The 14,886-nt window shown below is 41.2% G+C and overlaps 1 protein-coding gene across 2 annotated transcripts; it reads left to right on the plus strand.

The window, feature by feature from the left end:
* The first annotated feature begins 393 nt into the window (after positions 1–393).
* mkxa (mohawk homeobox a) lies at positions 394–13,333 on the plus strand. Of its 2 annotated transcripts, none has more exons than XM_029146157.3 (7): positions 394–538; positions 1,219–1,492; positions 3,569–3,728; positions 4,519–4,672; positions 5,977–6,306; positions 11,154–11,187; positions 11,289–13,333. In XM_029146157.3, exons 2-7 carry the CDS (start codon positions 1,317–1,319, stop codon positions 11,494–11,496), a joined length of 1,062 nt encoding a protein of 353 aa, XP_029001990.1. In that variant the 5' UTR covers positions 394–538; positions 1,219–1,316; the 3' UTR covers positions 11,497–13,333. The 2 variants fall into 2 exon arrangements, with proteins under 2 accessions (XP_029001990.1, XP_055364341.1); XM_055508366.1 differs by having other exon boundaries at positions 400–538; positions 1,224–1,492.
* Positions 13,334–14,886: the final 1,553 nt, after the last annotated feature.

The raw sequence follows: 14,886 nt of genomic DNA on the forward strand, positions 1-14,886 counted from the left end.
TGTGTGGTGCTGCTGTCAAGACACATGTTGATATGATGAAAGAACAAAATCAGGGATGTCCTCCTGCAGGGTCAAATCCTGATGGGACCAGATATCATAATTACCGTGGATTCCTCACTGCTATTACACAGAGAGAGACACAGTCCTGTTCCACCTTTACCTGGAAAAAAAGAGAACATCCAGTTGGTGAAAGTCAAACTCTATGTCTCATCCCGCCTCTCTCCTTCTGATGTCCGGGCCCGTGAACCGGCCTAAACTACTTACACTGTGTTCGCGAGCTCGCGCCGCGTGAAAGGAGGCGCGCGAGTGGCCAGTTATTCAGGGTCCCGGGCGGCGCGGAGCGGCGCGGCGCAGGCTGGACGGTGGAGCGCAGACAGGAGCGGTGCTGCCTGTCTGTCTGTCTGTCTGTCTGTCTGTCTGTCTGTCTGTCTGCGGTCTTAACTCAGGAGCTCAGCGCTGCGACATGTGAGCGGGGAATGGGCGACGGGACGCGAGGTTGTTACAGACAGCAGAGGGACGCAGGAAGGGCCGGCGCCAGGTAACTCACTCATTACTGGGAGAAGACGCAGATTCACGGCTTATTTACAGCTCTTAAGGTTACGCTCAATTTTAAGCGCGTGACTGATTGTTTACACAGCTTGAATAAAGACGTTAATTCCCCAAGCTCGGCTACGCAGTCAAAGATGTACGCACAGATTGGAAGCGCACGGAAAGTGTTCAGTGTTGTTTATGTCAGTGGACGTCGGTATTTGCTACAGTATCAGGTTCCCTCTTATGCTGCTCTTATTAACATGCGCCGTTTCTCGTCACTTTCAGTAGCGCGCTAATAAAAAAACTATAGAAAAAGGCTTCACTGAGGTTAGTCAGTTGAAACAGACTGGTGGCTGCATTCTTTTCTTTCAAGCATCAGGCGTCGACGTAGAAATTAGATTCTCTCACGTTATAAGTAAAGAGATTTGAACAGAACAAGAAACAAAATGAATAGTGTTTTATTGTCGCAAATGAAAAGTTCGTCAGAATTCATCAGTTTTCAAATTTTTTAAAAAGTTTTTCAAAACCATTTTCATTTGGATTTTTGTTAGCCCACATTCACACAAAAATGTTTAAAACTTTTACAGAGACATAGTATAAACTTTTTAAAATTTTAATATTAGGATATTTTTTCAGCAACAACCCATTTTTCTATATTATTATGCGTGTGTTACTTTTCTTTGACAGGACAGACTTGAGGAGGCTTCTACAGATCTGTTTCTTTTCGTGTGTGTCTGTGTGTTTGTTGTCGCTTGGTTTCGACCTGTGAGACTGTCTGGCCAACGATGAACGCCATAGTGTTCGACAAGCTCAACAGCCAGGTCCTGTTTGAGGAGAAGCCTAAGGACTTGGAAATGAGCAGCAGGAACTTTAGTGAAGTAATCGATGGACATCATCCAGACCTCCTCTCCAGCACCCAGACCATCAGAGACAACCAGGCCATCAGACACCGGCTCAGCGGGTATGTTGAACGTTTGCTTGTGATAATAGGTTTTAGGGATGGATCTTTTTGTGCTCAAGATTCTATATTGATGACCATTTATGGGCTACTGTAGGTTTGTCATTACATTGTAAAGTAATAAACAACATACACATGATATGTTTACAGGTGGAACACTTTCTAGACTGAAACACCAGTGATGACATGGCGTTTTGTCTGTGTCTGAACGATCAGAAAAGTAATTACACTCCTCTAGTCTGGTCTTCATTTAGGTGTCGGTATTCACACCAAGTCTAAAGTAGGTGGCCGCGTTCACTGGTGTACTACACAGAGGTCTCCATCTGTTTCCAATACATGTATTCGTTATTAAACCCTCTGTGTGGTCCAGTCAGTCATGTAAGGGACCCGTTCGCTTTATAAAATGTATATTTTTTTGTTGCAGGAAGTAGGTGAAAGGAAGCTCACATTCTGATATACGTTTTGTGTTACTTGAATGTCTCTGGACACATGAACTGAGGGGTGACCCCTAACAGCCTGCTCACTGACTAGGAAGTTGTGGTAATGATACCCTCGCTGTTGAAGATACCCATCTGCTTCATACTGATCTAAATTACAAGTAAAATATTTTTTGAAGAGGGAGATTTGAGGTGAGACTAAAATGTGGTTCATCTGCAGTCAGTGGCCTTTTAGCTGAAATAAGCATTGAGCAAAGTAAAGCACCATTATGTTTCCTCTGTGCGTCTCACTACTGACCTGCTGAACTAGACTTTTGGAATCTCTGTCCTACAGTATTTTCCTGTTATGTGGTTTTTGTAGCATCCAGTGAACATAAATTCTAACTCTCCATATTAGTGCGGTTACTAGTGTGATACAGTAGTTGCTCTAACAACGTTTTATTATTTTTATTATTTCTTTTAGCTTCTGTTTTCACACCTTGCTGCTATGGTTGTCTTTATGTCTCTTCCTGGTTAATCTGGCATCTCTTAGTTTAATTGCAATGCTTTGCATGAAAAAATTACATACTTTTGAGCTATTCCACTATTGAGCGGTCAAAATATGTGTCATGATGAATGACATCTCCAGTTGCAGCTGCATTACATTGTTTGGTGAACTTTACAGTTTTTCTTGGTTGCTATAACACTTTAATGCATGGGCTAAAGTTTGATTTAGTTTTTTAAAATCAAACACTTCTTTGCCAAACATAAACAAAAATTGCAAACTGCAAATTGTAAATGCTGGTGGAAATAATTGATGGTGAGGGAAACAGGACCCAGCTTCAACCCTACAAACCCTAAAGAAGAGAACACTCAGTCAGTTTATTCAACAAAGTGCAGTACTGTATAAACAAACTTTATTACAATACTATTGCAAATGCTTCTGTACATGTGTACAGTAAGTGCATATCCTGTCAGGATCTTTTTCTTACCCTTTTCTCTCCATCTAAACACTCCCCTTATCTGGGCCACGCCTATTTTCTGGTTTTGTTTCCATCTATTCGTTTATTGAACTAACTTGTGCCTGCACGCTGCCACTGCTTTATATATCTTACCTCAGTCATCAGGACCTTGTTGGTCCATCTGATCTCAACACCTCTCTGGTTCTCCTTGGGTCCTCAACATTTTGCGGCAGATTGTGACATTTCTCTTTTGTAGAATTCACAGATGACCAAATAGAAGTAGAGAAATCTTCTTCCATTGAACCTGAAGCACTCATTGCTTAAAATTTAAAAAATCTAGTTTACATGATAAACTTTCTGTTACTGTAAAATGACCTAGATAATTTTACGGTATGTGGCATCTAATGAATGCTTTTTGTTGTGTGTCTGATCTGAGCACAGAAAATCAGGTTTTAGTGGTAATAGTTAAGATTTGACAGGAAATCAATGGTTTATTCTTAAGCAAATGTGTGCAGGTTTTAAGAAATGTGATTTAGCAATTGGAAAAAAAAGTTCAATAAACATTATCTTGGTTATTTTAGTATGAATTTAAATTTTTTTATCATTTTTAAAGTCAGACACGTTAAGTCTACTCTAATTTCTATACTGTGCAGTTTTAAGTATTTAGTTCTCCCTATCCATTATTACCTGTTTCTCCATAGTGGTCGTCACATTGGCAGCAAAGTTCGACACAAGCGGCAGGCTCTGCAGGACATGGCACGGCCACTGAAGCAGTGGCTCTACAAGCACAGAGAAAACCCCTACCCCACCAAGACAGAGAAAGTTCTTTTGGCTCTTGATTCACAAATGACCCTAGTACAGGTAGGTCTACATTCACCATAAATAAGAGTTACCGTATATAAAAAAACTGATAAAATGCATTCTTGATGTTTTATGGGTGGATTCGGCTCCATTGTGCCTGGGGTTGTGCAGGCTACCAGTTAGTGGCTCGCCCTTCCCGTTCCCACACGTGTAGCACCTGTCTGATCTGACCAAGGGCATTCTCTCCTTGGCTGCTGTAGCAGGGAGTGTTCATCTCTAAATTCATGGCACCTGGCCCCCAGACCCTGGGCGTGGGTAGATGAATTGGTAGCTGGGTTTCTTGTTGCTGTTTGCTTGACTGAGTATGGTGGCCAGACCCCACTCACCACGTTGGCTTTAGTCTTTATTGCCTTTGTGGTGGATGATGTTATTTTGCTGTGCCACTTGTGTGATAATGGTGATGCTGCTTCTAATTAAGCTTGAACCTGTTAGTATGTGTTGCTGGTTTGCCTTGTGCCTTTCTTGTAACTATTGTCAATATTGTAATCAGAATCAGAATCAGCTTAATTGCCAAGTTTGCACAAGACAACCAAGGAATTGTATGTAGTCTGACTCCATCTTTGTTCCCTCTTGTGACAATCTTCTCTTGTTCTCCTCTTGTATTTATTGCATCTTCAAGACCTTTTCAGAGCTGCTCTGCAACTGGATTCTGTCTTTTACCCTGAAACACTTTTCTGAGTGTGAATGCAAGTGGGCGCACAGCAGATATTTTCATATTTTTTCGTATAATAGGATACAACTTTATGATGTTATTTGTTGAGTGTTCCATCTCCACGTCACTCTCTTCTAGGTCTCCAACTGGTTTGCTAACGCCAGAAGACGACTGAAGAACACAGTGAGACAGCCAGATCTAAGCTGGGCACTCAGGATCAAGTTGTACAACAAATATGTTCAGGGCAACGCGGAGAGGCTCAGCATCAGCAGCGATGACGGTGGCTCCGAAGGTACAATGCAAACTGTGTGTAATAAAATGTTCAATTCCCCTCACGTGTCAAGTTGCCCCTAGTGAGTTAGGTTAACCTACAAAGCAGCTTTGCCATTGGTGTGTGAATGTGTGTGTGTGCTTGCCTGAGTTGGTGAATGAGAAGCGCTTTGAGAGCCGGTAATATATAAAACGTGCTATATAAGGGCAAACCACATCACAGAATACTGTCTTGGATTGTGTACTTATCCTGCTGTAATACTGATGCATGGATTGATTCTGTGCAAAGGCATGTTCTGAAAAAGTTGAGTTTTGACCCAGTCAAGCCAGTGGGCTGCAGCACGCTGTGATTAAGACACCATTCTCTCCGTGCATAATTGAAAATGAGTGGCTCACTGTAGCTGTGTATTTATAGCAAGTACATACAAACATGTTGGTTCCCAAAAGAGAAAGGCCTCTTTTTCTTAGTGACAACATGGCCAAGAAACAAAATATAGAAATAAAATGTATGTAGTCCAATTTAAAAGGATGGACAGAAAGGGAGAACACTGCGGTGTGAGTGATCTCTAATTATATTTTTGAGGAGCAAAGGCAGAGCGTGCGGCTGAGGGAGGAATGTGTGCATGGTGTTTGCATTGTGTCTGCCACAGGCCACTGTCTGCCAGAATCTCTCACAATCTTCTCACTGTCACATTATGGTTAGAAAGTTCCACAGCATGATTCCACTTCTGAATCAGGCACAACACTACAACCACCCCCCCGCTTTATGTACGAGCTGTGTAAATGTAGATTGTTCCAAAGGTATGAGGCCAGACCTGACCCCATTGACCCAGCGTACATTTCTTTTTTCTGTCCTGAAATGGTTTGGTAGCTACATATAAAACAATGAAACAATTGAAGGGAAAATTCAAATTCGTTCCAAACAGTAAACTGGAACTCATAAAGTATCTAGAGCAAGCTACTACTGGATGCCAATGGGGGAGGCTATAGTGGCAATTTTCAGTGTTACGCAGTATTTGGTATTTATGTAACAGCTGTTGCATAATTCCAAAGCACAAATACACAAATTCTGTCCAGCACCATTATGTCCAAAGTGCAAGATTTAAAAATGTGGCCTTGCTGACATTGATTCTTCAAGGAGGACTGCAGCTCTTCATGTTGAGGTTTAAGGCCTCTTGAGGCCAAACTGGGAAGCACTATGAATACCAATAGCTTAGAAAAGTGATCTATACTATACTGTAAGTGCAGACGAATCGTGTTCTTTTAAGTATTATGAAATATACATGTGCATCTTCAGATCAGAATCAATTTCTCTTGACATCACAGATGAAGGCAGTCCTCAGGGGACACAAAATTGCCCAGAGGAGCTCAAGCCCATATACCAGAGTGTCATCAAAAAGGAGGCATCGTCTATGGTCATGTGTGCAGGACTGCATCCAGCTGCACTGGCTGAGGACTGTGTTTCTCCACCCAAGTACAAGAGCAGCCTGCTGCACCGCTACCTGAATGACTCGCTGCGACACGTCATGGTGGCCAACGCGGTCATGGACGCCCGCAAAAGGAACCACTCTGGGTCCTTCAGCTCAAACGAATATGACGACGAGCTACTGTCACCATCCTCTTCCGAGGCCGAGGCGAACTTTGTTTACCGGGCTGGTAAGGAGCCATGTTTCTTGCATTCTCACTTTCCGTGAGTCCATCACACTCCGTGCCCTTCACACACCTTTTACTTTTTGTGTATGTAATCCGTTTTGTTTTAATTCCTGCAACTTTTTTTCAGTTTCCTTCCATGTGTCACCTTTTCTCTGACCTACACAAATGCTGCATTTTAAATGTTTTGCTCATCAATTATTCTGTAATATAGAATTGTTGTTGTTAAACTTCTTGTAATGACAAAATTTAAATACAAGGGAGAATAATACTCTATTGGCTTGAAGCTAATCTTTCACACTGTTTAAAACACAGACATGCCAATATTAGCACTTACACTGTGACAACTAAGCAGAAAATAAATTCCCCTAGACGAATTCTCTAATCAAAATTATTTGCAAATTTCATCAACCCACATTTTATTCACCAAAAATTGTAAATGAACTCATATTTTCCATTAAATGGTAAAATGTCCGATTCAGACTGATATGTTCTGTTGAAAATAAAATGAGTTGATGACTGTTGCAAATGATGACATGGTTTTTATTTGCATTTTAAACATGTTTTTTTTAAATTGAGTTTAATTTAGCTTTTCTGGCCAAGCACAACATCAAAGGATTAACAATATAAAACCTTTGTCCGTTTCACAGTGAGGAAATTGCATTTTACAACTGCAGAGTATGGTTGAAATCTAACAGGTGATATGACCATCTGGGTGCAAACTGTATATAGTATAAATGCAACCATTAAGGTCAGTTGTGTCTTCTTCGGCGGTCTTGTTTCATGTGGACTTCAAATCTGACTGTAAAGTTTTCAACTTGTGTTGAGTTTGTACTGGTACAAGGAGGCATGAATTTGAAAGTGTAGCTACAGTAACACAAAGTACGTTATGGGAGATTTGTGTGTATGAGAGACACATCTTCACGCCACTCCTGTGGTTTAGTCATCCTGTGGCGTTTCATATCAGATTTAAAGATGAAGGTGAATGACCCCTCACCTATATCAAAAAAACGTTAATACTGAATGGCTATTTTATCTTTCTGACTTTATCCTACTGACTTGGCGCTCATTCACTTGGATATGGCAAATATCCAAATACAATGCAATACAAATATTTGGGTCTGTGGATGCCTGTGCCATCCTGCTGCTTTACTTACCACTTTTTAACATTTTGACATTTTAACCTGTAGTTTTATTGTGTTTTTATAAGAGATGTGGTTTTACATACAGTAAATATGCACAGAGATCAGGTGTTTGTATAGATTTCCAATAGCTTGTTCTCAATAGCGCCCATCTATTTGACTTTTTTAGGTGATAAAGAGGGAAAACATATGAACCTAGAAAGAAAACCACAAATAGTGTCTCTTGGCACACTCCTTTGCTGAATTCCTGCCTGTAATTAAAGCATTATAAATGTCATGCTTACTCTAGCAGCCATATACCATTGGCTAAATGTCAATATGTGAGTTGTGGGCCCACAGCGTTATCTAGGACTGTTATAAAGTGGGAATTCACACATGGCAGGAGGTGCAGATGAGTGTACTGTGGATTTAGCCCAGTGGAAAACTAAACTACGTTTCTGGCTCAAAGGAAAAAGTGCACGCACACATAAACACACATTAGGATTGACTGTGGGGAATGTAATTCATTGAACCCAAGGAGCAGTCAAATTCCATCGCACTTGTTAGACTTTTCATGCCAAATTACCATTAATGGGATATTAAATAGCAGGGGTCTGGCTGAATGTTATTCTTCTTGCCCAATAGCAGATTTCACCCAGTTTGAGATCAGCTCAATCAGATGATTGTGTGAACGAAGACAATATTACACACTATTGAGAGTAGTAAACTTCATAGGTTCACTTCATTCTAGTAGGATTCTGTGCAGCAGCCAAGTGAATGTAGTGCTCCCGTCCATGTGGTGAAATACAGAAAGAACCATCTGGAGCTATTTTTTCACGTTCACATTTTCACGTAACCTTTACAAAGCATATGTGACAAATTAAAATTGATTACAAATGAACAGGTTCTACCAATGTTAGTGGCTCTGTCAGCAACTGCTGGCATGAAAACAATCACTCTCTGAATGCCAGTCTGCTAATACTTAGAAGGTAATATTTACCTCCGTGAAGCAGGCTGGCAGCCATTACTCTACATTCCAGCCTGTCCTTTAACCCTTCGCCGTAGTTGTGTAAGATCTTAAACCTTACATTGTAACAGGCTTTGAGATCACTTGTGCTGTAATTTGGTGCTATATAAATAAAATTGAATTGAATTAAATGGAGCAGAGCTGTGAGAGTGATGCAATGTTTATTTGGGCTAATGGAACCAAAAGACCAAGCTTGATTAGAGAATCCAGACATCGTTTTAAGAAACAATTATATTAAATAATAAGACCTGTACAAAGTCCAATTCAGTTAACTATTCATGGAATTCCAGAATTATTCAAAAACTTAGAAACCCACCCTCATAGTCATGGTAATGGAAGTAGCAACATGCCGGGGGGCCAGAAGTGACAGTGTGACAAAAAACAAATGTTAGAACTTAGAAACTTAGAGACGGTGCATCATGATAGAACCAAGAGGAGGGTTGGAGTCATGACAAAGTGAGGAACCAGTGCAGGTGCTGTTGCAGACACAGGTCTGGTTCTGCTTCTGCCAACTCATGGACGTGGGGTTTGGCTGTGACTGCTGGTTTGTGGTGGGGACTGGGAAAACTGGCGTCTCCTACGAAACCGCTGTAGATGGAAGGCCCCAAAAACCCTGTTCCCATTACAGACAGCAATAGGCTGGGTCAGATTAAGACAACAGTCATTATGAGGCATGCAAAAAGGTAATGAATTAAAACCAGTATCAATAATAGCTGAAGTTGTATTGAGCCTGAATCCAATTGCTTCCCTCTCCAGTGGGGATGCTGTTTGAATCGTCCTCCATGGCCTCCCCAAACTCACCCCAGGTCTGAGTTTCTTCATGCTGGGCCTATTGATACCCATCAGGTGTATCAGAAGTGTCACAAACTAACCCACCAGTTTGACAGCATCTTACTTCTTATAACCAACATCATATCTAGGGGGTTTTCAGGTTCACTAAGTGGTGATCAGTTGAAAGCTGGGCCCCCATCCAAGACATACAGTATGGCCTAAGGTCAACATAACATCAATTGAATTATACATTTAAATAAATCAACATTACATCAAAAACACAAATCTTTTTACACTCCCCCAGTGTGCAGTCTTCAGTAATGTAATGTAATGTAATGTGTGTGGCCGGTCAAACAGTGGAAACAACTGGGAGTTGCGCGTGTTGTGATTCTGGCCTCCGACCTGTTGGAGGAGCTTTTGTTCTGGGTTGTGTTCTCTTCGTTCTGTTTGGTCTCGCTGTGGCATCACGCTGTGTGACTTCCTGTTTGAGTTCTTGTTTGTAATTGGTTTAATCTGCTTCACCTGTGTAGTAATTTAAGTTCCTACAGGGGTTTGAGTCCAGTTGTTGCTGCTTCGTTACATGCTACACTGTTGACTCGTGGTTCTGTACATTTCTCCTCATGGCTTGTTTTTTCTAGTATTCTGTGCTGTTAAAATGTCTGTTGTGTCTGCTTGTTTCTCGTTAAAGTGCTAGTCTGTGTATTTGAATTGTTTGTCGTGCTGTTGCAGTGTTTAGTTTTCAGCATTTTGTCCTGCACATGCAGTGGATTCTCACTTAGTTAGTATCTTGCCACATGTTAATTGTAGTCCGTCTGTCTGCAGCTCCTTGTATTGTCTTGTGTTTAATTAAATGAATCATTAAGTTCTGTTGTGCGTTGTGCATTTGGGTTCTGTTTCGTTTGCTTGGCCAGGACTCAACAGTGATTTGAAGTATCCCCTTTTTGAGTTGGGATCAAGGAAGCCTGTGTCGCGTGAGCGCTCGTGTATGTTTGAGAGTAGGCGTTCGTAACAGCACTAAGCTGTGGTGCAGCTCCATGCGTATGGAAAGGTGGATAAAATAACAGAAGGGAACAAAACTCTGACCTAAAAATGTAAGAAATTGGCTTTTGACCACTAAACAGAGGCTTGGTGTCAGGCACAGGAGTTGTCACGCTGTGGAGACAAACTTTGGCAGAGACAGAAATAGAAGAGTCCAGATGAAGACTGACCCTTCTCAACCGGAACACGGCCTAAAATATCTATCTTACTGCTGTACAAAGTAATGATAAAAGGTCATGTCCAGTTATTGTGACCGGCTGGTGGCCTGACGTGCTCCGTGTTCTCTCTGTGGCTGCTGATTCTACCTCTGGGTGGCTGGTCAGTGCTATCTACATGTGCTGGAGCGCTGTTGGCACTGGGGGGGCTAATTTCTGGGTCTCTTTTTGTCCAGCTGGGTGCTTGAGCCTCATTGTCCCCCGCCTCTGTTTTCTCTGTCCCCATGTTTTAAACCTGTCACCTACTGAGAGTGTACCGCACCCTAATTACAGTTGGACATACTGTACACACATACATGTATTCCACTTACTCCAGCACAGCGAGGCGTTCAAAAGCTCCATGTTTCACACCATGTTGCTGGACACGACGGGACAATGGTTTTAGAGGGAAATTGTTTTTCAGTGCGACGTCTGAGAGGATGCACAGACAAACGCACAGAGCTGAGGCCGTTTACGTTGGTCTTCTGAATGTTGTTCACTCTGTACCTAGTCTTTATCTGTTTAGGAAGCCCAAAGCATGCGGCCGTGTGGCTTTCTATAAATGCCGCGTGGAATGCCAAGCCTGTCATCATAGGCAGTGCTGGAAGCAAGACAGAAGACAGGACAACACATTTGCACAGGGCACAAGCATGCAGAGCTCACAGGAACGCACACATTTCACCTTTTTCTCTTATTTTTCAGAAACCGTGGACCATAAAACAAGTAAATGTGACAAGTACGTGAACTTTTTGTTGCCTGCAAGGTTCTTGTTCATCTCAAACTGAACATGAATTCTGATCCTTGCTCCATGTTTTTACATGTTTTGCTGCTCATCAGTGGCTACATCGGTGTTGGAACTGTACAGAAAAAGGGCATGAGGGATGAGACATACTGGAAGGAGATCAGCGCAGCCATGGCTTTGACTAACTTGGCGCAGGGGAAGGACGGTGCCTCTGGGATCACCAGCTGCATCATCCAGAAGTCCTCTCACATAGCAGAGATCAAGACTGTTAAAGTGCCACAGGTGCAGACGTATCATCACTAAAATAACCAGCTTGTTTCTGTGCAGAGCACTTTCAATCAAATTGTGGAAGAGGAATATAACAAAAAAAACATTCTTTTTTGTTTTAAGTAATGTTTTCTAAGTATTTGCAAACAAGGCTTTGCCCACCCTTTGCTAAACTAGATGTGATGCACACGTGTTTGTAAGAATTTTTTGTAATTTTCTAAAACAAAACACACACATTAGTAACGTTAATTTATTTACCTGAGTTCTAGGTAAAAAATCTTAATTATGTAGATAGATTATGACTGTGGTCAAGGCAGAAAAGGTGTTCCCCACAGTCAGACTTTTTAAAGGACGCTGCCTTATGAATCTTCAACCCACGTTATTCTCTGAGGGCATTGTTAATGTTCCGATAGGAGCCCGCATTTTCACATGTTGACTGAACACGGTTCTGTCGCACACAGATTCTGGTAGGGGAACAATAACAGTTTGAGTTGGTGATCAGCTGTAGTAAATAACAGCACTGATAAGTCGCCATGCTTAAAAGTCACACAGTGACACATGTTTAGATTCACATGCATTCTATATTTGTTTTAATGCAAAAATGCCATGGTTTTAAAGGGATCTTTTCCAGCAGTGTTGCCTTTTATATCTGTGCTTGAAACATGACAGCGTCGCCTATTGATCATTTCAGCTGTTTCAGTGTTATATTTAAATTCCTTGGCCTGGGAGGCAGAACATTCCCAGTTTAAACCCTGTCTCTGATACCAGGTGCGTCCTGGTGTCCTGACACTGTAGACACCCAGGAACCGCCAGGTGGCTGCTCACTGCTCCCCCGTGGGGATGGGTCAAAATGCAGGATAAATATCCCACACTACTGTGATCAATTAAGTATAAATTCATTTAAAAGAAGCTGGAGAACAGAGAAAACCTTTGTTTCTTCCGTTTTTATTGACTGTCTTCCACCAGTACGTTTTTTGATTACTTTGTTGCCAAAGCACTGCCAATGTGTGTATTTGTGGTCATTTTGTTTTTGCCCAAATTGTTCTTCATTTCTCCACAATGAGTTATGAGCTTCTTTAATTTACTGTAGATAGAAACGACTTTCTTTATACCAAGTGCCTACGTGGTAGAAACATTTGTGATGATAAGTTCACAAACTTTGGAAAGAACTGAAGTCAATTCTTTATGCTGACAGGGCTAAATGTAAATTTTTGTTTTGTTTATTTTATTATTTACCATCATAAACTATTGAAAACAAAGTAGCACAAAATGGCCACTTTGGACCAGTTTGTACTGTATGTGCAGTGATGAGGAGAGCTATGATTTTTTTTGTCAGATGAAGCTGAACAGAACGATTTGTCATTGGCCCTGTGTATGTGTGATAAAAGTCCATTCACAGGCACTAGCTGAGCAGGCAGTGGGGACTGTGGCCTCCACATGTGTTTTTTATACATACATGTACAGCAGTGGGTAGTGCATCGCCTTGTGTAAACCAATCTTTGGACCAAATGCAGACCACACACCTCACATGGCTCCTGTTTGGGAGAAACAGTGTAAGAAAGAGAGCAGCTTCAGTGAGAATACGTCCATCTTTGTACCTGTGATCACTCCCCAGCTGTGACTATTTAAAATGGTTTCTGCAGCCAAGTCGTTGGTACAGAACATAAGAGAAACAGAGAAAATAGTTTAGACCATAGTTCATTTTTATTAATAACTTATAATATATTTGGTTTATTTTCATGAGACTGGATGTTCAATCCAATGACATTTGACAGATACTTTTCCTCTTTGTATTGTTGAGTTTGCTTATGTAAAATGCCTTTTATAATACCAATTGTTACATGGTCAAAGAAATAAATAAACATAAATTAAATGGAACACGCTTTTGTCCATCTGTTGAAGTTACTGTTTCATTGCATCAACAGGTTTTGTGTTGATACTTGGGAACAATGAAAACAGATTGTGGTACAAGTCACTGATGCAGCCGTCTGGACCTGCTGCCTGACTTATGCATTATTCAGTATGGTTAAATGCAGAGTAACAGCATTCAACAGAACGTGCATGCAAGAAAAGCAATGAGACAAAACTTCATTTACAAAAGGTGAGCAACAGATAACCAGCCAAACGCAGGATGACACGAACACACAAGAAGAATTCCCAGGAGCCAAGTGACCTGTGGATGATGTCTACTGTATTCATCCTCATGGTCATTCACTATTTATAACAGGCAACTCTGCCAGATGTGTGTTTGAGGGTTTATTGGGGAGTCAGGGGAGGGGTGTGGTTTACCTTCATAATCTTAGAAGAAACAGTTAAGAAAAAAATTAATGTATTAAAAATTGGATAAAAAACACAAATCCTCAGCACATAGAATAGTTGAATACATTTTATTTTATCGTTACTGGTCCCTGAATCAATCACTTGTTTTGCACTTGTAATTACATAGCTTCCATCCTTATCAACTAGCTTCCATCCTTATCAACTTAACAACTTATATACGTCTTTTCTCCCATTAGTTATAATATAATCAAACACATTTATAAATGATATTGTTATTAGTGTTAATGCTAAAGTTTTGTTTCATTGCTAAGGTTATTAACTTTGAATATACAGTTCCCTAGTTCCCTGTGTTAGGAAGCTGTTAGAAATGCAGTGAGTGGCAACAGCATATTCACGAGCTGCTGAGAGTTTAAGCAGCAGCACTGGTCAGGGTGGGGTGGACTAAAACAGAAGCCACAGTATACATAATATACTGTGATGATAGCTTGGGGATCACAGTCAGACATAAGGGAGAGCAGGGCCCAATGTCTCTGTGTAGTATTTCATCATAGAAAAGCAAAACACATTCCTCACTACAGTCAAGTGAAACCACGTCAGTGGAGCAGATGTAAGAAATGGCAGCTGCCAGAGGAATGTGGTCTGGCAGCATGTCAGGCCTCTCACATTACCGCTCATGTATATCTAAGTGTCTGTCTGTGTGTGTGTGTGTGTGTGTGTGTGTGTGTGTGTGTGTGTGTGTGTGTGTGTGTGTGTGTGTGTGTGTGTGTGTGTGTGTGTGTGTTTTCTCTCCACTGCTGCCTCGTGCCTGCTGAGGGTTTTCTACTGTATTTATAAATCGATTTCTACGTTCCATATAAACTTCACATTGTAAAGAACCTTGAGACTACTTGTGAACTGCTCTTATATAAATAAAGGGAACTGACCTTAAATTGTGTGTGCACACTTTGTTCTGAGTTCTGATGAGAGGAAAGAGGCTTCACTTTGTGAAGCATTCGTGTGGCAGCATCATTCATGAGCAGAGCAGCAAAGTCTCAAATATGAGCACATACTGTACGCAACATTATAAACGTTTCTGAGCTGAACTCAAAGATCTTAGACTTTTTCTATGTATACAAAAGGTCCGTTTCCAAAAGGCACACGATTCTT

This window comes from Betta splendens, chromosome 4 (genome assembly GCF_900634795.4).
Source record: "Betta splendens chromosome 4, fBetSpl5.4, whole genome shotgun sequence".
Taxonomy (NCBI): domain Eukaryota; kingdom Metazoa; phylum Chordata; class Actinopteri; order Anabantiformes; family Osphronemidae; genus Betta; species Betta splendens.

Coding starts and splice junctions, on each gene's coding strand:
- mkxa (XM_029146157.3), top strand. CDS start 1,317: ATGAACGCCATAGTGTTCGACAAGCTCAACAGCCAGGTCCTGTTTGAG. Junction 3,729..4,518: donor CACAAATGACCCTAGTACAG/GTAGGTCTACAT, acceptor ACTCTCTTCTAG/GTCTCCAACTGGTTTGCTAA. Junction 4,673..5,976: donor CGATGACGGTGGCTCCGAAG/GTACAATGCAAA, acceptor TTGACATCACAG/ATGAAGGCAGTCCTCAGGGG.